General features: G+C 39.2%; 1 protein-coding gene across 1 annotated transcript; it reads left to right on the top strand.

Moving 5' to 3' along the window:
* The first annotated feature begins 18,312 nt into the window (after window positions 1–18,312).
* Window positions 18,313–20,653, top strand: LOC121372931 (cysteinyl leukotriene receptor 1-like). The gene is made up of 2 exons (XM_041499366.1): window positions 18,313–18,913; window positions 20,622–20,653. The coding sequence occupies exons 1-2, from the start codon at window positions 18,313–18,315 to the stop codon at window positions 20,651–20,653; spliced, it is 633 nt and encodes a 210-aa protein (XP_041355300.1).
* Window positions 20,654–25,282: the final 4,629 nt, after the last annotated feature.

Genomic DNA, 25,282 nt, shown 5'->3' with positions numbered 1-25,282 from the left:
GGAAAAAAAATCAATCATTAGATTTTACTTCATTTTTAATTAAATATTAAACTTAAATTTAAATTTTTGAAAAACAAAAAAATCTAAAACTGTAAAATTTAACATTTTAGATATGATAAGTGGAGGCTTAGTAAAGATATGGCGACTGAATTCATGATACATTATTAGAAATGTGTCAGAGGGATGGTGAAAGTCACAAAATTGGGGCCATTTGCAACAAATGTTTACACACTAATTTCAGGGAAAATTAGACATGATAGGCCTCATATTCAATTTTGACCTGCTGTATTTACTTAATCTACTTCATTTACTGTATTAGACAGGTAGCCACTTTGTAAAAGGCAAAACAGTCCATATAAATGCATATTAATATGAATATGCCCTACAGATATTACTTAGGTATACACCATAATGTTTTTTTTGTTGACAACAACTTTGAAAATGAAGATTTTGTTACAAAATGCTGATATAAATCCTACCAAGAGGTACTTGCACCATATTTTTCAGTTTCCAGTGATAACTGTTAACAAGTGTAGTCATGTGCCAGTGTCTGGGATACCTCAGTGTAGTATTTCTTGATTGGAAGGATGTTTGTAGTAATGACCACTGAATATGCATTATGGATTATTCTGCCATATGTATTACAAGCCAAATGTTAACCTTTTTGGCACATTTTCTGCAGTAAACTTGACAAGTATACCAGCATCTGATTACTGAATACAATAAATACATTCAGACAGCATAGAATATTAGCCTATTAGATTTTCTAAGGATAAAAGACCATTTTTGAAAAATGACTGAAGTGTGTAATTTACATAAATGTAGGTGAAATGTATTATTAGAGTACTTAATCTTGTTAAAAACTGTATACTATTTATTTAAAGTGTTTAATTACATTTAGTAGTGATATATTCATTATATTTAGATCTTCTGTCCAATTGCAATAATTGAGAAACTCATTAAAATTCAATATGTAAAAAAAATTAAAATCTCAATATTGACTAACAAAATCCAATTTTTCTCTTTTTTTACCAAATTATTAGCTCAAAACTGTTAAAAAATATTGCAACAACCTGTAGTAACATCAGAGGTCATTTTATGCTATTTTGGAGGATACTGAAATTTAAAAGTTGAAAATTTTAATTTTAATTTTTAATAAATTAAAAAAAAATGTTTTTTAATTTAATAAAATATTTAGAAAATAAATAAATTAGTTTCCATATTCCTTGTGGTATGCACAATCAGTCTGTTTAATTTCACCTCTCTGGTTATAATACTTTCATCAGAATCAAGCATTTAACCGGTGTAATGTGTGAACTATATCAGGCCTCAGACCACAATTAATTTCGCTATATGTTTCTATATAGCCTTAGTGGCTATAACATTTTTATTAATATCAGCAGGCCCGTGAAGTTTTGTATGTACCTTTGACTGCATGGGGGACACATACCCTGAAAAGGACAACCCCTGTTGTCCAGCTCTTTCTCCCAGCATATTGGTTTAAACAGACACACCCTCTAAACCAGGCCGGAGTACACCCATTTTACACAAAAAGCACTACTTTTGCATGGGCCGGAATTACCACAAACAAGTCTTCAATGTCAACAAGTTACACATGTTTACAAACTACATGCTATCCCCTGTCACTTCAGTCAAACAGTTGCCACTTCATAGCTGTCTGCCATGAAATAATCACAGTCAAACAGCAGACTACTTGCGCGGTGAAACTTCCGGATTTTGGACAACCAAATGGGAAGATAACTGTAATCTGAGGCCAATTGCCGTCATACGAGTCACGAAAAAACCCAAGTCGACAGGCATACGGAGAAATGACGTGGAGGCAAGGAATCTCGCTAAAAAATAATCCAAACTGGTGGTGCAGGCTGTCGAAACGAGAAGCGTTCCAGCGTTCAATCAGTTCCAATGGCCGCATACATCCCAGTACAAAACTTCATTTCGCTGAATAAACCGGCCTCGGTGGCGTCGTGGCAAGCCATCGGTCTACAGGCTGGTAGGTACTGGGTTCGGATCCCAGTCGAGGCATGGGATACCGACTCCAAACCTTGAGTGAGTGCTCCACAAGGCTCAATGGGTAGGTGTAAACCACTTGCACCGACCAGTGATCCATAACTGGTTCAACAAAGGCCATGGTTTGTGCTATCCTGCCTGTGGGAAGCGCAAATAAAAGATCCCTTGCTGCCAATCGGAAGAGTAGCCCATGTAGTGGCGACAGCGGGTTTCCTCTCAAAATCTGTGTGGTTCTTAACCATATGTCTGACGCCATATAACCGTAAATAAAAATGTGTTGAGTGCGTCGTTAAATAAAACACTTCTTTCTTTCTTTCATTTCGCTGACAAAAACAACGAAATGAAGGACCTCCAAGTCGAGCACACGAAAGCACGCGCAGTGTGCACACGCGAAACAAACACGTCTTACCGCGTGGAGCTCCATACTGGGAATGGTTTGGTATGAGCTCTGTGCTGGACTTCGACTTACAATTACTGCAATTGGTGAAACATCAGTTGGGTTTCTTGTCTATGAAATGCAAATGAAATAAATATATAATATAACTTTAATATTACTTGTTAAAGTGGCTCTCTCTCTCTCTCTCTCTCTCTCTCTCTCTCTCTCTCTCTCTCTCTCTCTCTCTCTCTCTCTCTCTCTCTCTCTCTCTCTCTCTCTCCTAGTATGACAAGCCACAGTTCGGCGTATTAGTGTTGTGTTACTTTGGTAAAACACATTGTCTTTTTTAACAAGACGCAATTTTGTGCCCGGTGTACCTGTTTAGTAATGCCCCTGTAAAAAGATCCATTTTCTGCTGGTGTTCGTTGAAATGTTCCCACTAAAATTTTCAAGACCCATTTCATCTGTTTTTCCGGACGTTTTTAGTTTTGATTCGTAATGCGTAATTTAAACCAAAACTTCGGGATCATTCCTAAACTTTCTTTTTGGCCGATCGTTCAAAATTGTGTCCAAATTTCTCTAACAAAATTGCGCACCTTTTTCTCTTTGGCATAATTTCTGCTCCAATTCAAAATTCCATAGCACCATACCCCCCCCCCCCCCCCTCCCCTCCGCCTGCTACCGACCACGGTCGGGCTGCTGGTGTTCACTGGTCGGCTCCTGTGCCCAGGACAGGCGTGCGCTACAACAGCTTGTTCTGAATGTGCACGTAAAACTCTATGGCCTGTCCTGACCTGAGCATTCCTTCAAATCTGGAATGGTTGGCGTCCCTGATTCACACACACACACACACGCACACGCACGCACGCACACACGCACGCACACATACACGCACAAACACACAAGCACACACAGAGAGAGAGAGAGAGAGAGAAAGAGAGAGAGAGAGAGAGAGAGAGAGAGAGAGAGAGAGAGAGAGAGAGAGAGAGAGAGAGAGAGAGAGAGAGAGAGAGAGAGAGAGAGAGAGAGAGAGAGAGAGAGATTCATACATCAATACATACTAGCCAGTGCCAGGTCTGCCCACTGTTTCATGCACGTAAGCGGGATCGACCGCGTAGATTGTAGGCCCCATGCATATGGTTGAGTTATAAGCGCTTCCTTTTTATGGAAGCTTCGATAGCTCAGAGCGTATCGTGGTTAGTCTTGCAATTTGCGGGCGAATCGGTGCTACAGGTTCGAGTCCCAGCAACGGCATGGGACAATTTGTGAGGCCAGAAAGGATTTAATTATCCCCTGCGCCAGTGCGTTAATATCTATGTATGTAATAGTCAACCCCGACATACATACAATATATAGATATTCATACATCAATACATACATATTAAACAAAGACATCTACCATTTGTTCCACACACAAAATGTCCAATACGTGCACGACATATTGCGTGTTTTATTTCCAGCCACTTCGTTTTACAGTTGTCAACAGTCCTGTGCATGCGACTTGTGTCTACAGCTTTCCATGCAGCTGCTTTTTCTGTAATTTGTGACGGATGTACTATGTTTGGTTAAAGTAGTTTCTGTAATTTGTGACGGATGTACTATCTTTGGTTAAAGTAGTATTTCGTTCAACAAACATGCATACTATTGTCCGTAGCTGGTTTTCAGTGAACTCACCGTGTTGTTGTTCTAAAGCCGAAGTTTACATTGAATGTTCAGGTATCAAGCTAAATAAAGTGTGTCTTGCGCCATGCTAATCGTGCCAGTGTGCGTTGGTTTGGTATAGTGACCGCAAAACCGCGGAGTCATAACGTTATTACGTTGTGTACAGCAATAAGCAACTTGGCAAAGTGATTGGAACGATGCGATCGCGAACAAGCTGTCAAGCCAGTCCTGAGAGTGGCAGTCCTGCTATAGGTGGCACAAGAAGGTTGAAATAGTATTGTGTCGTGCTGGCATGGGTTATCCATACTTGATCCATGCATGTATTCTGAAGAAGGATCCCCCACCTCAGTGTTGACAAAGTCCGTGTACTCTCATAGTACGCCACATTTTGGTGGAGCGCAATCATCTCGAGGAAACTACATCATATATATTTAGTAGAAATAATGTGATGGAATCATTTCGACCTGACCTTTTGTTTTAATTTTATATTTTAATGTTCACTATTTCTGTTATTTGCATTTTTGCACAGTTCTTTACGCTGTGGTTTAATGCAACTGTTGACATTTTTATACTGATGTTGTTCATCCCTTGATTCTAGCATTTCCAGTAGTTTGTCTCCCAATAATCGATGTATTGTTCGTGCTGGGGTATCATCTAAAACATGCCGAGAAGAGTCAAGCTCACAGGAGCTCATTAATCTAGCGAACAACGTTAAAGGACTAAAGTAATAGAGTTCTTCAATTACACATACAAGTTCTTGAAAAATCACGATGAATGTAAACTGTTATTGGTGCTTCAAGAATGTTAATCACACCCCATGCCAATCACATTTAAGACACAAGCTGATTGGTTGTTTGGCTTCTTTAAAGTACAAGGACGACGATCGTGAATTCAGATACTGCGACAGTCTTAAGGAATCGTCAACAGACGCAAGTGATCATAGCGCTGTTTAGCACTTTGGTGAGTTATTTCTTAAAAACTGTGATCCATGGCTTGATATTGGTAGCAGTCATTTTAACAATGGAGTTAACGTCTTAAATGATGGGGTTTTTTTTCTTCTTAATTTGAATTTTAAAGTATATAAAATTATAGTTTTATGTGTTATCCGTGTGGTTGATATTAGTATTATTTTATTATTACCATATAAGCGTATTACTTAATTGCAATTAGTTGTTCTGTTGTTTAACTTTAAACAGCGGCAATATCAAGCAAATGGAACCTGACGTGTAACTTATAATATTGATTATCAATATGACAAACTATGAAAATAAAACCAATCTGATTTCTGTGTTGACAAACCGTGACAATGAGAAACCTGGAAATGTCTTTAGTCCTCGAACCACGAACATTTTAGACCACACAAATGTTCAGTTATACGTGGGTGTTTTTTTTGTAACTATACATTGTTAACAAAACACTAACAAAAATTAACTGTGTATTCGAACTTGGCTGGATTCTCACGTTTTCTATAACCTTTGGAGTTAACGTCTTAAATGATGGGGTGGGTTTTTTGGGGGGGGGGGGGGGGGGTCTTAATTTGAATTTTAAAGTGTATAAAATTATAGCTTTATGTGTTATCCGTGTGGTTGATATTGTTATTATTATTAAAAACTTTTAAATTAACATTTCATGTGGGCCTGCTATTTGAATCTAGGAATTTTAAGAATGATTTTATTTCTGGTTCAGGGGTAAGCGCTCGCTTGATGCGCGGTCGGTTTGAGATCGATTTCCGTCGGTGATCCCATTGGGATATGTTTCGTTCCAGCCAGTATACTACAATTGGTATATCAAAGAAAGAAATGTTTTATTTAACGACGCACTCAACACATTTTATTTACGGTTATATGGCGTCAGACATATGGTTAAGGACCACACAGATTTTTGAGAGGAAACCTGCTGTCGCCATTACATGGGCTACTCTTCCGATTGGCAGCAAGGGATCTTTTATTTGCGCTTCCCACAGGCAGGATAGCACAAACCATGGCCTTTGTTGAACCAGTTATGGATCACTGGTCGGTGCAAGTGGTTTACACCTACCCATTGAGCCTTGCGGATCACACACTCAGGGTTTGGAGTCGGTATCTGGATTAAAAATCCCATGCCTCGACTTGGATCCGAACCCAGTACCTACCAGCCTGTAGACCGAGGCCGGTGGTATATCAAAGACCGTGGTATATCCTATCTTGTCTGTGACGTGGGGCATATAAACACTCCCTTGCTACTAATGGAATGATGTAGCGGGTTTAAACTATACGATTTACTGTCTAACATAATAAACGTTTGACATCCAATAGCCGATGATTAACACATCAATGTGCTCTAGTGGTGTCGTTAACCAAAACAAACGAACAGTTATTTCTGTTTCAAAAGTCCTAACTGTAATATTTATTATTGGAGAACCGTTAAAATTGCATCCAATTTTCCTTCAAGTTTGTGGATCGGCGCTCATAAATTATATATTTGGCATTAATTAAAGCTCCAAAATCCTTGTCTGGTTTACTTCTAATTATGTTTATTATAATTTGCAGATACACTTTGTATTACTTTGTGTCTCCCCCCCCCCCCCCCCCCCCCCCCATCTCGTTTTGGGTACAGCGCCTTGTCGAAGTCAAACGTCCTATCCACAACAAGCCTGCTTCATAATTTATTAGATATAAGCACGTCAGTTTCCGAATTTGACTACCGCAGTTTGACACCCAATAGCCGACCACGACTGATGTATCAAAGGCCGTGGTATGTGCTATCCTACCTGAGGGATGGCGCATATAAAATATTTCTTGCTACTAATGAAAAAAAAAATGTAGCGGGTTTCTTCTGTGTGACTAAATATCAAAATTACCAAATGTTTGACATCCATATGCATACATACTACCCTCTCAGAGCTGAAGCAAATCTTCAAATTCCAGCAAATCGATATAGATATTCGGGCAAAATGAGCTGCCATGGAATCATCGTAATCCAATCTTAAAATGTGTAGTGATTCGTTTCCAACCCTATATAGCTGTTTGGCAGTAATGTTAATATGAATAAACGTTGTTATCCAAATTAGGGCATTTCAGTTTGCCCGCAACGCAAATGAGAGCCCGTACGCGTATGTATGTGAGTGTGCGTGTGTGTGTATGATGAATGAATGAATGAATCTTTAACTACACTCCAGCACGAAACATACATCCGATATTGTGTGTCAAACTATGGCAACTGTTAAACGTACTGCTTGGGATCGATCACCGTCGGTGGGTTCATTGGGATGTGTCTCATCCCAGCCAGTGTACCACGAATGGTATGTCAAATACCGTGGTATGTGCTATCCTATTTGTGGGATGGTGCATATAAAAGATCCCTTGCTACTAATGGATTTGCTATATTGGACTATATCTTATAATTACCAAATCTATGACATAGCCGATGATTAATAATCAGTGTGTTCTAGTGGTGTCGTTAAACAAAACAAACTTCTTCAAACGTACTGCAGATGAAAATGCTAAATCGTTAATTAGTAATTATCCGCTCTAGGAAACAGGTACAATGTACGTTATTACAGTGGGGGCTACCCTAATGGAAATTAGCGTACATAGAGGCTATTTCGTGGGGTTTATTTCGAATACGATTTGTATGTCAATGAGTGATGTGTGAAAACCATATAAGTGAAAATATGGTTCCACACAACACGACAATATCGTTCGCTTTTTATTAATATATTTCGCTTATCCTATCGAAAACACGTAAAGTCATGATATCTTTGTTCCATTTCAACTTTTCCAGAAAAATTACTTTACCGTGGACATTAAACACACACACACACACACACACACACACACACACACACACACACACACACACATATATATATATATATATATATATATATATAAATTATCTCTATTTAACTATTAAATCAATAATTATTTAATAATATTGCTATTGAAACATACCTGATAAAGCGATCCTCCAACAACATAAAAAACAACAAAACAAAACAAAACAAAAACAAACCCACCTTGAATGGAACTCAGGTTAAGTTTTAGTTACACTCAATGACAGGACATTTTGTCAACATACGTTAGGTTCGTACTCCATAAACTTTATATATTTTATCGTAATTGCAATTCATATTCAGTTTTATAGGTACAATTATTGTTTAAATTACTCTTTTTTTCCAAATCCGATCCAATGTATTGGTAATCCGGACAGAAAGCACTCGCCCTCTCACCAAATGCAAGTAAAGATTGTGACGGACGAATTAAATAATGCAACTACCACCCACGTCATCAGTCATGCTAGAATTCCAAACTATTCAAACAAACGGTTAGGAATGATGACGAAATACACAACCATACATGCACCGCATTGCCAGTAGACGACTTCGGAGTTCCGAACAGGGAAAACGCGACATTCTGGAAACGGGATATAGCGAAAATGCTACCGTGCCAAAACGGAACCAAATTGGACAAAACGGAATCTAGCGTTCGCCAGGCATAGCAGAAGCAAGTATACACGGGGGGGGGGGGGGGGGGGGGGGGGGGGGGGGCGTGAGTGGTGGGGGGGGGGGACTGATATCGAGGGCGAAAAACAAAGGTTCTAGGGGTTTCGGGGATATGTTCACCCGTAAAGTTGTACAAACTAGATGTCCTGAAATGCAAGTGTCTGCATGTTACAAGTAAAATACATTTCTGCTTTGAGATTTACTGCCAATAATATTTTTTAATTCAGAATTATCACGGGGACGACCCCCCCCCCCCCCCCCCCCCACCACACACACATACACTGCTTCGCCGTACCTGTTAGCTGAAACAGCACAACAATATATGGCTATATGGCTAACACGGTACCAGAATCATTGCAAGTTGTGAACAACGATTGATTGTTTTGTTTTATTTTTATGTTGATATATGGGAGATAGATGCAATACGAGCTACCTAGAAGTCTGTGAAATGCAACCAATTCCAAACAAGCTGCCACTGCAACATATATTTCTTTTCTTATTTTCAAAAGGGAGTTCACAGATGAGTGCAGATAACATGCGATGCTTTCATTATTCAACATTTAATAATGGATGTTCTCACCAGATATTTTCACGCACAGTATAGACCGGCTTCAAAGTGCCACTCGGAGAGGATATTATGTAGACCTGTTTTTTTGTATTCCTCATCATATTTGTTAACAAAGACGTTTTGGTAAACAGGCTTCTGGTGGTGGGTGTGGCAAATATTGGGGGTCAAAGTAGGGCCCCGCTTCCAAAAACAAGGGCATCTACTAATAGCACTATCGAGAGAGCAGAAAACTGGCAGAACCTTTCAAATGATGATAGAAACATTACACTTGACACAGATGATCTCACTGGGGTGTTCGTCGAACCCAATGAATGAACCACTTGAATTTTCAATATGACGGCCATTGTCAGGATGGCCGCCATACTGTTCTGCCAGTGTACATTATTGAGATGTATTTTTATAGAGGTTTTTGATATTAGTTTATGCCATTGTTATATGTTCAGAAGCATGCTGATCCTAACGTCTGATATGTACAAAAGGTATGTGACGGTGGGAGTGCTAAATATTGGGGAGGTCAATGTATTGCAACCTCCATTTCGGTGACTTTTTATGTATAATATTTAAAAGCCTGTTGAAAGTAATTGTGATGGTAAAAATACTACATCAAAATGTCTATTTCCAGCAAACATAGTCACCAGCTGCAATAGAAGAATATAAGCTGGTACCAGTATAACTTGTTCCACTATGAAACTACTTTACCATATCATGGAGATCCATCAATATCTTCTTTTGTGAACAGCTTTTTTAATTTGTCTGTTAATCAGATCATAACATCATTAATTTACCTTTTTGAGTTCGTATTCCTATCTAGTTGTACATGTACATATATATGCCAATGCATTTGATATTTTAATTTGTATAGCTTCTAATATAAAGATGATATTCTCTACTATTTTTACAACTAAATTAAAGAAAATAAATAAATAAATAAGGCATAATAATGTTTAAAAACAATAAAGAAAGATTTTTAATTGTTAATGACACACTCATCACATTTTAACTACAGGTATGTGGTGTCAGACGTGGTTAATGGACACAAATATATTTTATGGGCTACTATTTTTTATCAGCACCAATGAATCTTTACAAAGAAATAACAACTCTGGAAGAGGTAGCTATATTAATTGTTTACACATCACGATGATCGGTCCGTGGGCGATAATCTGAACATACCATGGACTTTTTAACACCAGTTGTTAAGCACTGGCTGGGACGAGAAATAGTCCAATGATTCCACTAACAGGGATCGATCCTAGACTGGCCGCACAGCAGGCGAGTATTTTTTTCTACTGGGCTACGTCCCGCCCACAGCAAATTAATTTATCTATATTATTTGTTTTCTCTAGTACACATAGTCACTGTTGAAACTAAAATAATGGAAAATGACTTTTCTTTTTAACTAGTTTTTCTCTTTCTCTGTTTGGTTAATATTTTCTCAACTATGTGTTTCTTCTATAGAACTAAATGGCCTCTGCAAATACACTCAGTTTAATAACTTCTGATTAAACTACTTACATCACCGGCATTTATTCAGCTACTAATTAACAACACACACATACCACATTCCAGATTTCTAAGCACTACACACATCTAGCCCCCCATTGTCTGCAGTCCATCTCAGATCACCATCTGTCATCCAGAACACCCAGCCAGAGATAGTTTACACAAAATACCATTTTTGGATGTAAACACTTAGAGCTAGCACATATCATTAGAGTGTCGTACGTTAATATTATGTCACCTAGGATTAAATCTCCTCTGACAGTTTACAATCTACAACAAGCTATGTCTGTCAGCTATGGGTGATACTACACAATTATGGAGAAACAGAACAAGGTTTTGTTGAAAACATAGTTTTGGTCTGTAGTGGGAATGGACATAAAAGATAATAGGTTTGGGTTCTGATGTATAAATGCGTAAGTAAATGAGTAAATGATTGATTCGAATGAGACATGTTGGAATGATAGTACACCTTCCATTGATGCTGACACAGTGATTAACTAATTTTTGTATAATTCACCATACAATGGGTTTTGGCACTAACCCCTCGATATCTTTCAATATCACTTTCCTGTAATTAGCTTGTCTCCCTTTTACCTTCTCAATGCCATATTCATTCATAGTCATCTCACTAGCAATGCTTAGAGAAAATCCAATACCCAGGGGGCAAATAGTGTAAATTCTGTAAATACTGCAGGGACAGATGTTTGGTTTTTGTTTTGGATGAAAGCATGACCGCTCTTCACAAAACCACCTGAACACATCAAAGTGCATATCTATCCAGAGATGATTTCAAGAAGATATTTAAATGTTACCAGTTGCCCCTACTTTGTTACAAATTTTAACTGAAGCAAACCTGCTATGCATGTATACAGCAAAATCAGGTGTGGTGTTTTATGACAAAAGTGTGAAGGCTCACAAAGCTTTCAACCACACATCCGCTTTAATCCTGAAATGCCGACATTTCTGGTAAATGAATTATCAGTCAAGTTGGATATACATTTCGAACCATGATAACAAATGCCAGGGTTATATAAGGCTATATTATTACTAGGGTCTAATCGAATGTACCGATATGGCCATGCCAACAATTGCACGACGGATCGGGTACACCTATAATTTCCCTCTGGGTAAACAAAAACAAGACGTCAAGGAGGGTATCTTTGAAGAAAAAATTATTCCCATGATGGCTTTGATGATGGGGATATGCGAATAGTATATGTAGGCTTCATCATTGCTTTTTCTGTATTATGAGGTGAGAAAAAAGACAATACAGAGCAACGTATTCGTATTATAAATGATTAAACCGAATATCAGAGGCTAGGCATATATTCGTTAAGAAGCAACTGAAAAATAATAGCACATTTTAAAAATATATATTAATAAGGCAGTTAGCTAATTAACAAGCTAATTAAATAGGATATTGATAAGACATGGTATCGGTAAATGTTTGTGATAAGGCAGATTGATTTGGTTACATTAAAAAGGTGCACTTGTACTTGCTTATGCTCTTCAATTGATATTATAATGCTGGTAGAAGTTGCCTGTGTTTCATGGACACATTGCAGCCATTTTGAAAGAAAAAGTATATTCTAATAGTATTATAATTATCAGAAAGAGGTTCAGCATAGGTTTAACTATATAAAACCATACAAGTTTGCTAACTTTATTAATGTTAATAATGGACATCGGTGGAATTATATCGCGTCCATCTTGACAAAAACAGTCAACAATTTAGAATGTTAAGTGAATCACATGATGGAAATTTAGGAACTCATTTATGCAAAGTTTCTTGCTTGTATCACCATTTGAAAGGTATTTTCTGTTATTGCTCTGCCAGTAGTGCTAATAGTAGGTGACCATGGTTTTTTTAGGTTGCCATACATAGCTCGTGACTATGTTTTCTGGAATTATGGCAGCCATTTTTAACACAAAAAAAAAACCCACATTAATTCTGATTGTATTTTAAATATCACAATTACTTTTAACATGTTTTTAAATTATAGTACATACAAAGTCACTGAGATAGCTAAAATCGGACAAAAGTATTATTATACATGCATGTCAATAACGGACAATGGTTGGAAACATGGCGGCCATCTTGAAACAGTACCGCCATATTGACATTTCAAGTTGCTCATTGACTGAATTTAATGACGTCATCTGTGCAAAGTGTCATGCTTGCATCACAATTTAAAAGGTCATTGTTGTTACTGCTCTGCCAACAGTGCTAATAGTAGGTGACCATGTTTTATGGAGGTTACCATACACTGACCCGCAATATTTACCACTCCCACCGTCAGAGACCTTTTTGTACATATCAGAGAAATAAACTTATATCCAAATGCCGACACCCAACCACATAGACTAACACAGCCACCTAAGCCAAGCCGAAAAAGAATAGCCCGTACCCACTGCATATGTTGTGACGTCACTGTTTCATGACGTTACGACAGGGCAGTTACACGTTACCCGATGATCGCTCATAGTGTGAAACTTTAAGTAGTAACAAAAGGTGTAACGGTATATATATTTATACTGGCTCCCCAAGAGATAGAGCACTATACCAGCCACACCAGGAAGAATACTGTATTGTATATATCTCGCGGAAAAAGGTTCCTGTGCACCAAATAATTGCACATAGAGTATAATTTACTTGAAATCTGGTCATAAAAAATTCAGTAAATAAACGTGTAACCACTTCCTTCCATATCCCAGCAGTGCCCAGTCAAATGCACGAGCTATTCATGTTTTGTGATCATAAGTTGCATCACTAGCATTCTTGGTCACGTGCTCCTCTTTGAAGTCATTTTTCTTATCATTGGACTCTAAAACTAGTGTATGGATTATCATCACTCAGAAAAATACTTTTGTTGGTATCTGATCGTCGTCAGTGCGATGTCACGCTTCCAAGAAAATTAACTTCTTCGAAAGATGGGCATGATTGCAGTTAGAATGGCACAAACGTTGTTGCTAGTCATTTTTGGTGTTCATTGGTGTTCATCAGAAAACTATGCAGTGTCTGCGGAGCTGTTCTCGACAGTTTAGGAATATTAGGGATCTTCCATGTTTAGTGAGTCGACACGTGACGTCGCGTTAACCAGTCGTCAATATCAAGCGGGTACACATGTAGAATCATTTGGAAATGACAAGTTTAACATCCCAATACATCCCTGTGTTAAGGCCAATCAGTGGAAGAACTTTACGCAATCGATTAGGTGATCACAAAGTACGACCATGACGTGACGTCAATACGTTGTTCTGTTATATCGTCACCGACGGCGCACCAAGCATTGTGTAGACCGTATTTTAGGTTCAGAAGACAGGAGGGGATCACTGTGCTTTTGACAGATAAATAGTACACAATATTTTAAAATTTTATAAATATACGTCTCACTGAGATTTTAATGATGCACAATAACTTTTTTCCGTGAGTATATATATATATATATGTATGTATATATGTATACACATGTATATGTCTCTCTCTCTCGCATTCATGGAATGGGTCTGTCTTGCATTGCTACGGATGGGAGTATATAGGGTGTGTACTACCAAATCAAATCCCATAGACGACAATAGTAACATATGTGGCTAAAACTCGTACCTGCAGCGAATCATTCGACATAAACGCCATGGATATAAATATTGCCACCCCTCACCATTAAAGTGAATTAAAAAAACAAAAACACGGGTAGCGTCTATGATTATTCGAGTTCCGCACAAAATACTTTTTAATAGGTGCCCCATACATGTTACAAAGACATGGCTACTTCGCACAGTGGTACTAGATATATATTCTATAGGCTGGCGGGCTAGTAGAAATTCTGGTGGGCTATTAAATTGTAGTTGTTTCTAGTCTGGCGGGCTAGTGAAACGTTTTCTACACCCCTGATTTAATCATCAAGCGACAATGACCTTAATAATTAAAACGTAATATGTTACAAGGTTGATAATTGAATCACGTATTTGTTCACAGAAACATAAATATGATTTCTATATTTTCAATGCAACTAAAATACAGTGAAGATACGATTTTTCACCGAATAGCACTGTCATGGTTTCTGTAGATCGTGTTACCTTAGCGTTGTTCTGATAAACTAGAAAATATCACTGATTGGATATTTTTCAGTTAACTGACGTCTGTCAAAATTATGCTATTATATCCAGGCGATTTAAGGGCATACCATCAATGTCAAAGGACTTGCCTTTAAATATGTTTTTTTATTTAGTTATGTTTAAAATGTATTTCTTGTGTTCCAGTGTTTGTGTCTGTGTGTGCGTGCGCGCGCGCTTGCCTGTCTGTGTGTGTGCTCGCGCGTATGTATGCAGAGCCGGTTTACCCTAGTAGCACATAGAACACGTGCTATGGGCCCCGCGCTTATCCTAGTAGCACATAGAACACGTGCTATGGGCCCCCGCGTTTACCCTAGTAGCACATAGAACACGTGCTATGGGCCCCGCGCTTATCCTAGTAGCACATAGAACACATGCTATGGGCCCCGCGCTTACCCTAGTAGCACATAGAACACGTGCTATGGGCCCCGCGCTTATCCTAGTAGCACATAGAACACGTGCTATGGGCCCCCGCGTTTACCCTAGTAGCACATAGAACACGTGCTATGGGCCCCGCGCTTATCCTAGTAGCACATACAACACATGCTATGGGCCCCGCGTTTACCCTAGTAGCACATAGAACACGTGCTATGGGTCCCGCGTTTACCCTATTAGCACATAGAACACGTCCTATGGGTCCCGCGTTTACCCTAGTGGCACATATAACTCGCGCTATGGGTCCCGCGTTTATCCTAGTAGCACATAGAACACGTGCTATGGGCCCCGCGTTTACCCTAGTAGCACAAAAAAACATGCTATGGGCCCCGCGTTTACTCTAGTAGCACACAGAACAGGTGCTATGGGCCCCGCGTTTACCATAGTAGCACATACAAAACATGCTATGGGCCCCGCGTTTACTCTAGTAGCACACAGAACAGGTGCTATGGGCCCCGCGTTTACCATAGTAGCACAGAGAACACGTGCCATGGGCCCCGCGTTTACCCTAGTAGCACATACAAAACATGCTATGGGCCCCGCGTTTACCCTAGTAGCACATACAAAACATGATATGTGCCCCGCATTTACCCTAGTAGCACACATAACACGTGCTATGGGCCCAGCGTTTACCCTAATATCACACAGAACACGTGCTATGGGCCCCGCGTTTACCCTAGTAGCACATACAAAACATGCTATGGGCCCCGCGTTTACCTTAGTAGCACATACAAAACATGCTATGGACCCCGCGTTTACCCTAGTAGCACACAGAACACGTGCTATGTGCCCCGCGTTTACCCTAGTAGCACATACAAAACATGCTATGGGCCCGCGTTTACCCTAGTAGCACATACAAAACATGCTATGGACCCCGCGTTTACCCTAGTAGCACACAGAACACGTGCTATGGGCCCCGCGTTTACCCTAGTAGCACATACAAAACATGCTATGGGCCCGCGTTTACCCTAGTAGCACATACAAAACATGCTATGGACCCCGCGTTTACCCTAGTAGCACACAGAACACGTGCTATGGGCCCCGCGTTTACCCTAGTAGCACATACAAAACATGCTATGGGACCCGCGTTTACCCTAGTAGCACATACAAAACATGCTATAGGCCCCGCGTTTACCCTAGTAACACATACAAAACATGCTATGGGCCCCGCGTTTACCCTAGTAACACAAAAAGCACGTGTCATGGGCCCCGCGTTTACCCTAGTAGCACATACAAAACATGCTATGGGCCCCGCGTTTACCCTAGTAGCACATAAAAAACATGCTATGGGCCCCGCGTTTACCCTAGTAGCACACAGAACACGTGCTATGGGCCCCGCGTTTACCCTAGTAGCACACAGAACACGTGCTATGGGCCCCGCGTTTACCCTAGTAGCACATACAAAACATGCTATGGGCCCCGCGTTTACCCTAGTAGCGCATAGAACACGTGCTATGGGTCCCGCGCTTCAGGTGGCCCCGCAGTGATGTGTACATTTAGTTTCCCCAGGTAATTTTGTCCCTCTCCCCGAGGGGATTGCAAAATATATCTCTCTTTCTGTGTGTGTGTGTGTGTGTGTGTGTGTGTGTGTGTGTGTGTGTGTGTGTGTGTGTGTGTGTGTCGGAGTGCGTGCGAGTGTATGTATGTATCTGTTGTATTTTCATATATTTTTAAAAACGCACGTATCGCTGAGCAATAACGGTTTTGTAGACAAGTTCTCATCTACTTTTTGAGCGTATTTTCCCGTTTGACCATCACACTCTTGTTTCCCTCCATTGTAACTGTTTCTAAATGTGTTACAGATTTGTAGTTTAACCAAACATAGTGTCCATTGTTACTGGTCGAATCTAGTGACTGCGAATAAGATAATTTCCTGTTTTACACCGCAAATAGTGCAACCTCATGATTTATGGGTTCGCAAAACCACAGAACATCGCAATACAATCTCAAATGGAATCGCACGCGTAGTAACATTAATCAGTTGGAAGCCATGTAGAATACGCATGTGCATTGAGGTAATAAAGCTATATACCAATGAAACTTTGCATTCCTACGCTACACATCTCTCAATAAGAAATACAAAGACTGAAAACAATACTATAAAGGCAGCCAAAAAAGGTAAAGTTTGTTTTATTTAACGACGCTACTAGAGCACATTGATTTTTTATGTTATCATCGGCTAGTGGACGTCAAACATATGGTCATTCTGACACTGTTTTTAGAGGAAACCCGCTGTCGCCACATAGGCTACTCTTTTATGACAGGCAGCAAGGGATCTTTTATTTGCGCTTCCCACAGACAGGATAATACACACCATGGTCTTTGTTGAACCAGTTATGGATCACTGGCCGGTGCAAGTTGTCTACATCTACCCATTGAGCCTTGCGGAGCACTCACTCGGGGTTTGGAGTCGGTATCTGGATTATAAATCCCATACCTCAACTGGGATCCGAACCAAGTACCTACCAGCCTGTAGACCGATGGCCTACCCACGACGCCACCGAGGCCGGTATAAAGGCAGCCAATACTGAACAATGGTTTTAAAGTATGTATTTGTAAGGCAGCCAATACTGAACAATAGTTTTAAAGTATGTATTTTGTTACATTAGTCGACTGGAATTAACTATATGAATTTACCACAAGTATAGTGCTGATTATTTATTTTTAAAATATGAATTGAAAGAACCATTTGAACACTTAATGTATGTCGATCCACAAGAAGACATGCTAAGTGACACAGTCGATTAGTTAGAAAAGCTAATCCACATTTTGTGAGACAGAAAATATAACGTATTTGCTTACGTGGTGCAGTAAACTAAACATGCTTATTTCCATTGTCGTTTGACACCCAATAGCCAATGCGGGGTGTCGTTAAGCCTCCATCCATTCATTCATTGATGTTTTTTTTTGTGTTTTTTGCAGTTCTGTCTTTGGGATGGTGCATATAAAAGATTCCTTGCTGCTAATCGAAAAGAGTAGCCCATGAAGTGGCGACAGCGGGTTTCCTCCCTCAATATTTGTGTGGTCCTTAACCATATGCCCGATGCCATATAACCGTAAATAAAACGTGTTGAGTGCGTCGTTAAATAAACCATTTCTGTTTGCTTCTTTGCAGGGGATAATTGCAAGACAACCACTGGCGAAATGTCTACTGTAACCTTGCTACCGTTCCCAGTGAATCAAACATCCAGCTTTATAGAGACTTTGACTGATTGTGACAACTTTGCTCATGGAAACTGTTCCGGCGAAGAAGAAGAATTACAACGCAAGAGTACGCCATCATTTGATCTGTGGACGGATTTCGAAGCTTACCGATACGGCTACTGGACAATCGTGCTGTTCGTTGTCTTGCTGGGCATTATCGGAAACAGCCTTCTGTTTGTTATGATGGGGGACAAGCAGCTGAATTCTCTTTCATACTCAGTGTACTTGAAATTCCTGGCTATATCTGATAGCTTGGTGCTAATCATAAACCTTATCAATAAAAGTGAAGCTACATTTTTAGAGAATCGACCTACACAGGTTTTCTTATGTGTAGTGTCCATCAGCGTCAGAGTTCTCGTGACGATTCTGTCGCCGTGGCTGGTGGTTGGACTCACGCTCGACAGATGCGTCTGTGTGTGTTTTCCTCTGTCACGAGAACGATTCTGTACCAGGAAGAAGGCCATGTCCGTCTGCTTCACAATGCTTGGTCTGTCTCTTGTCTTGGTTGTGCCCTTTTCTGTCGGAACAGAGGTGGTCAACGGTCAGTGCTTTCCTACAGAGGAGATTTTGACTTACTATACTTTCATTCAGCTGCTCGTTCCCTCTAGTCTGCCATGTCTGTTCATTCTAGTGTTGAATACAATTATAATCATTAAAATCCAACGAAGCCACAATTTCAGAAAAACATTTCTAAGGTCAACTGTACCGGTGAGTCGTCAGCATGACCGTTCAACACGCCCCCTGTTGTTAGTTTCCGTACTGGCTTTTGTGACCTTGATGCCAACGTCATTGTCAACGGCTGTCGCCGTTTTGCTTAAACTAGCGGACGGAGATTATAGAAGCCGGACAATAAATAATAATATCAGGTCAATCCTTTTTATCATCTACCTTCTAAATTTTGGACAGAATTTTTATATTTTGATAGCAAGTTCATCAAACTATAAAAATATCATTAAATCACGGCTGGCTTCCTGCAAATCGAAATGGACTCGACGAAATCAACAGAATGAATGCTTTACGACACATGTTAGTCCTGATATTAGTGGTTCTGAATCAGGTGCTACAGGTTTATCACTGGTATCTGTCACATGCAGTGGCACAGATGCTATTCCATCTGATGTCATGAGTTGAACATGTTGAGCTAGCCCGTCTGGTATCGATGGCTAGTAGTCCATCTTGTTTCAGAGTTCAGAATGTTCAAGTGAACCATCTGATACCGTGGCGTAAGCCAATTTAGCTAGTCCACCTGGTATCAGTATTGTCAGCTAGTTCATCTGGTGTAACGAGTTTAATATTGTTAGCTAGTTCATCCGGTATCACGAATTCATTATTGCCAGCTAGACCATCTGGCATCACGAGTTCAGTATTGCCAGCTAGTCCATCTGGTATCACGCGTTCAGTATTGTCAGTTAGTTCATCTGGTATCACGCGTTCAGTATTGTCAGTTAGTTCATCTGGTATCACGCGTTCAGTATTGTCAGTTAGTTCATCTGGTATCACGCGTTCATTATTGTCAGTTGGTTCATCTGGTATCACGCGTTCAGTATTGTCAGTTAGTTCATCTGGTATCACGCGTTCAGTATTATCAGTTAGTTCATCTGGTATCACGAGTTCAGTATTGTCAGCTAGTCAATCTGCGTTAAGTTAAATAAAACATTTATCTTATTTTGTTATTCTACATTAATACCACACATATATTAAGAATTCTCTTTATAGTGGTTTGTTATGTTTTTGTTGGTTGGTTTCTAGTTGTATTTGAACTAGATATATATATATATAGAGCAAGGTGTGTGTAGTGGTTTGTTATGTTTTTGTTGGTTGGTTTCTAGTTGTATTTGAGAGAGAGAGAGAGAGATCAAGGAGAGAGAGATATCTAAAGGAATGTGGTATATCTAAAGGAATGTGTGTGGGGGGGGGGGGGGGGGGGGGGTAGGGTAAAAGTTTAATATATCTGCGGTTATCATATACAAACCTCAGAAGTAAAACTTCGCACTCGGTTTTACGTTGGAATTGAAATCAACACGAACCGGTAATGGTAATTATTGTTTTATGTTTTTATTTTTTTTACAATTATTATTATTATTATCATTATCATTTTAGTAATATTATTATATTATTTTTATTTATTTATTTATTATTATTATTATTATTATTATTATTATTTTTTTTTTTTTTTTTTTTTTTTTTTTTTTTTTTTCATAATCATCAATGATTTGTGTTATTATTATTATTATTGTATTTGTTTCCAGATAAAACTTACTCGAAACAGCATGCTGAATGATAAAATCAGAACGGCTGATAATGAAATGCCTGAGCTTAATTGTTTTAACATGCTTATATCCCACTAACGTTTCAGGCATGTCCGTCCCGGGTCCCGCTCGTGGATAGCCAGGGGTCTGATCCGGACCATAATAAATTAAGGGGACAGTTTAGAGTAGTACCACCAAAACAAAAGGGGAGTTTATTTAATTTGTATGTGCAATCAAAATATAAATATATTTAAAACATAAACACATACTCATTAAACGTTTTGGCGCAATTTAGATCGGGCTGCCTAAATTTAAAAATACTTCATAATTACTTTATTTATCTTAGCCCTAGATTGGAAATGGGGGGTGGATTAGGAAGCTTAGGCTCACGCCACAGGACGTTGTGATCAAATGCAATAATATTTGTAACTGTTTATCATAATACACATCCGTTCGGAAGTGGTCGGGATGGTTAAAATTGAGGGAGAGAAAGGTGATGCATGTAAGACTGGAGCTGGCTCTGAGGTTTAATTATATATGAATTAGAATGAATGAAGTACATACACATGTATCTATATACATAATTGTTTTATATTTCAACACCTTCGAAACAAGTCATTTATTTAACGCCCCAAAATATCAAATATAGATATATTATCTATATTTATTAGTTTGATTAATGATGCATTTATATCCTGTAAATTGCATATGTGTAAGTTTGATTATATTACACGTATGTTATTATGCACAATTGTGAAAGTAATCAACTATGTGTCGTAAATTTATTTATTTATTTATTTGAATGTTTGATTGTATTGTAATTTTAAGCAGTATGTTTGCTGCCAAAATGTTTGTAAACTCAAATTAATACAGATGGTGTTCTGGGCGAATACAGTTTTCTTCTGTTCTATGAGCGATGCAGCCTGAAACCATTTTATAAACAGTTAGTAGAGTTAAATGTCTCCACTTTTTAAGAAATTAGTTTGGTTTATATATTTTGTCCATGTGTCCATGAGTAAAGTTGGTTTCTAATTTCCTTTCTATTGTCTAATTGCATCTTTTGTCTTTTCTCCTTCGTCTGTTTATTTTCCCGTGCTCGAATGGGTCTATATTTCCTTTCATAACAGAAGATGTGTTTTATCCGACAACCAAAACAGTGTATTAAGAACCATTTCTGAACCATATAATGTGGTCAACACAGCTTGGTGTTTGCCTTACACGTTCCAAACCACCTCAGTGGATCCGTTCAACTAATTGTTTTTTTCTCGTTCCAACCAGAAATATAATATCTAATGTATATAATATACTTGTCGCGAGACACTGGTTAGGCCAAGAAAATAGTACCAGTCAGAGAATGGGTCCACCCAGGAGGTTCGTTCCTACGACCCAAAGCACCTCAGGCAATGACTCTGCACACCGACTGAGATAGATCAATTTCTCCAGCTGTAAACTAATAGTACGACCCCAGACTATTTCTGAAAGATTGTAGGAGCTTATACGATTTTCGTTACTACTAATGATAGAAGGACACTTAGATTAAAGCACAGGACAGCACATCCCACTGGCATGGCTCTAGCAGCATGTTCCACTGGCTACACGCAGAGCGTTAATGATATACATGATAGAGAAAACATCATTCCTGGAAAGAAAAGACAAAGCGTGCAATGCAGATCTGCAACTACTAATGCAACAAATGTGCCAATCAGAATCAGTATAACTCTTTTAGCTATGCATATACAGAATAATACATGATACCATTTATCTCACAACGAGTTGTTTTAAAATGTATCTAATGAGCGAAAGCGAGTTTCATACGTTTTTAAACAACGAGTTGTGAGATAAATGGTACCTAACGGACACGAATGCATTATTATATTTCTAACATATCAGGTTTTAAGCAAATTAAAAAAAAAAAAAAATTGGCTAAACGTTAATTACATCCGTTGTACTTGTAGCTGAATTACGCGTCACAGACACATGCATGTCAGGTTAACTATACGTCACAGTCTAATCGATTTCCACCATGTAGTTTTCCATTCAATTCAATTCATTTATTAGCCTTGAACATTTACAGTTCATCAGTTATACATACAAAGAAAGAAATGTTTTATTCAACGACACACTCAACACATTTTATTTACGGTTATATGGCGTCAGACATATGGTTAAGGACCACACAGATTTTGAGAGGAAACCCGCTGTCGCCACTATATGGGCTACTCTTCCGATTAGCAGCAAGGGATCTTTTATTTGCGCTTCCCACAGGCAGGATAGCACAAACCATGGCCTTTGTTGAACCAGTTATGGATCGCTGGTCGGTGCAAGTGGTTTACACCTACCCATTGAGCCTTGCGGAGCACTCACTCAGGGTTTGGAGTCGGTATCTGGATTAAAAATTCCATGCCTCGCCTGGGATCCGAACCCAGTACCTTCCGGCCTGTAGACCAATGACCTACCACGACGCCACCGAGGCCGGTATATACATACAAATACATATACAACAATGACACAATGAAAGGTTTTGGCATGAAACGGACACGGAGAATATAAATGCTTTTGTATAGAACTCGGTATATATACTGTTTAACTATTGATTCTCGTCTTTTAAACATTTTGAACAGATATTTCCCTAATTTACATAAATCATTTACATTGCTAGTTGATAGTAATTCTATCGATTTAAACATAGATGGGTGGATTCTATAATATTTCGTGATATATAAAATTCTATAATCACTGAAAAAGGGACAACATAATATCGCATGAAACTCGTCCTCAATTTCACCTAGTGTACACCATTGGAGGTATGGCATTGGTGACCTGGTCATCCCCTAGGAGCAGCCAGTCGTATGTCTTGAAATTGTTAACACAAGTGCATGTGTTACCAACCATGCGCAACAAAAAATAGCGCATGGTGTTCTCACCAACGAGTGTGTAAGAAAGCCATGTATCTACAAACGTAACACCCTTGTCAGTCACAATTAAGAGATCGTTTGGTTGGTTCTTCAAACAGACGAATCACACTCATGCCAATCACATTTAACACCAAATCTGATTGGCTGATTGGTTGCTATAAACTACAAGAAAGATGACTGTAATTCAGATCGTGCGGACGACGTTAGTAATCTCTTCAACAGACACAAGTGAGTAGACCAGTATTTCGGTAATTGTTTTTGTATGTCACTGTTTGCATGTTACACTGGTTCCTTGTAATATGTTAGGTTTATATTTGGATTATATTTAAAAGTCATGTATGTTATTGTGAGTGTTCGAAGTGTTTCTATAGGCCTACGATAAACATTCCTTGTGGACTTATCGTTGCTATATCTAATAAATAAATAAATACATAAATAAATAAATAAATATAAGTAAATAAATAAATAAATAAGTTGTAATTTGGTACTTGCCTTCTTTAGGCACAGACCGGCCTCGGTGGCGTCGTGGTTAGGCCATCGGTCTACAGGCTGGTAGGTACTGGGTTCGGATCCCAGTCGAGGCATGAAATTTTTAATCCAGATACCGATTCCAAACCCTGAGTGAGTGCTCCGCAAGGCTCAATGGGTAGGTGTAAACCACTTGCACCGACCAGTGATCCATAACTGTCTCAACAAAGGCCATGGTTTGTGCTATCCTGCCTGTGGGAAGAGCAAATAAAAGATCCCTTACTGCTAATCGGAAAGAGTAGCCCATGTACTGGCGACAGCGGGTTTCCTCTTTAAACCTGTGTGGTCCTTAACCATATGTCTGACGCCATATAATCGTAAATAAAATGTGTTGAGTGCGTCGTTAAATAAAACATTTCCTTCTTTCTTTCATCATATATATATAATGGAACACGCTTTCTTTAGGCACACGCTTACTGAGTTTTACAGTGAGTTTAGGCAATCTTGTGTTTCTTTTGTTTAACGACACCACTAGCGCAAATTTATTTTTAATCATCAGCTATTGGATATTAAACACTGACAAATAGTCTTAGCGAGGAAACCCGCCATTTTTCTTTTTCATTATTTAGAAGCAAGGCATATTTTGTATGCACCAACCGCATACACATTAACCACGGCTCTTTATATACTGGAACGATAAATAGCCCAATGAGCCCACTGACATCGATCCCAAACTCTCCGCGCATAAAGCGAGCGATGTATCACTGGGCTACGTCCCGCCCGTTTAATCTTATTTGATGTGCGACACTAATTATAGAACACATTGCACCTTGATGTACGGTGTAATAAATAAAATATACTAAGTCAAATTAAAAATTTCAAAGTCTAAAGCCCATTTGAAGCCCATCACAGCTCACGTGACCCGATCCATATGTGACGTGTGACGTCACAGGCAGATGACCGTCATATTGTGTTACGTCACCTCCGCAACCGTATCATGACAGCTACAGCAACCAGTAATGAACTTTTCAGACGTCAGGTGTCCCCGCAAACGATCAGAAATTGGCTCCGAACCGCTCACCGCCACGTACGGCGCCCATATATTGAAACCATTTGAATGCAATTTCAACGTCAACGTCAACTGTGGGCACAACGCCACTTGCGATTTGCCGATGGCAGGTAGAGGGTTTGGAGAGGACGGGGTGAACGTCATGATCAGTGTTGTGTAATAGAAGGTGACAGATTCGGAGGCGGAAGTGTAATGGTTTGCGGTACTTT

This window comes from Gigantopelta aegis, chromosome 5 (assembly GCF_016097555.1).
Source record: "Gigantopelta aegis isolate Gae_Host chromosome 5, Gae_host_genome, whole genome shotgun sequence".
NCBI classification, from domain to species: Eukaryota; Metazoa; Mollusca; class Gastropoda; order Neomphalida; family Peltospiridae; genus Gigantopelta; species Gigantopelta aegis.
The sequence above is the reverse complement of the archived record's forward strand: the minus strand, read 5'-3'. Positions and strand labels throughout refer to the sequence as shown.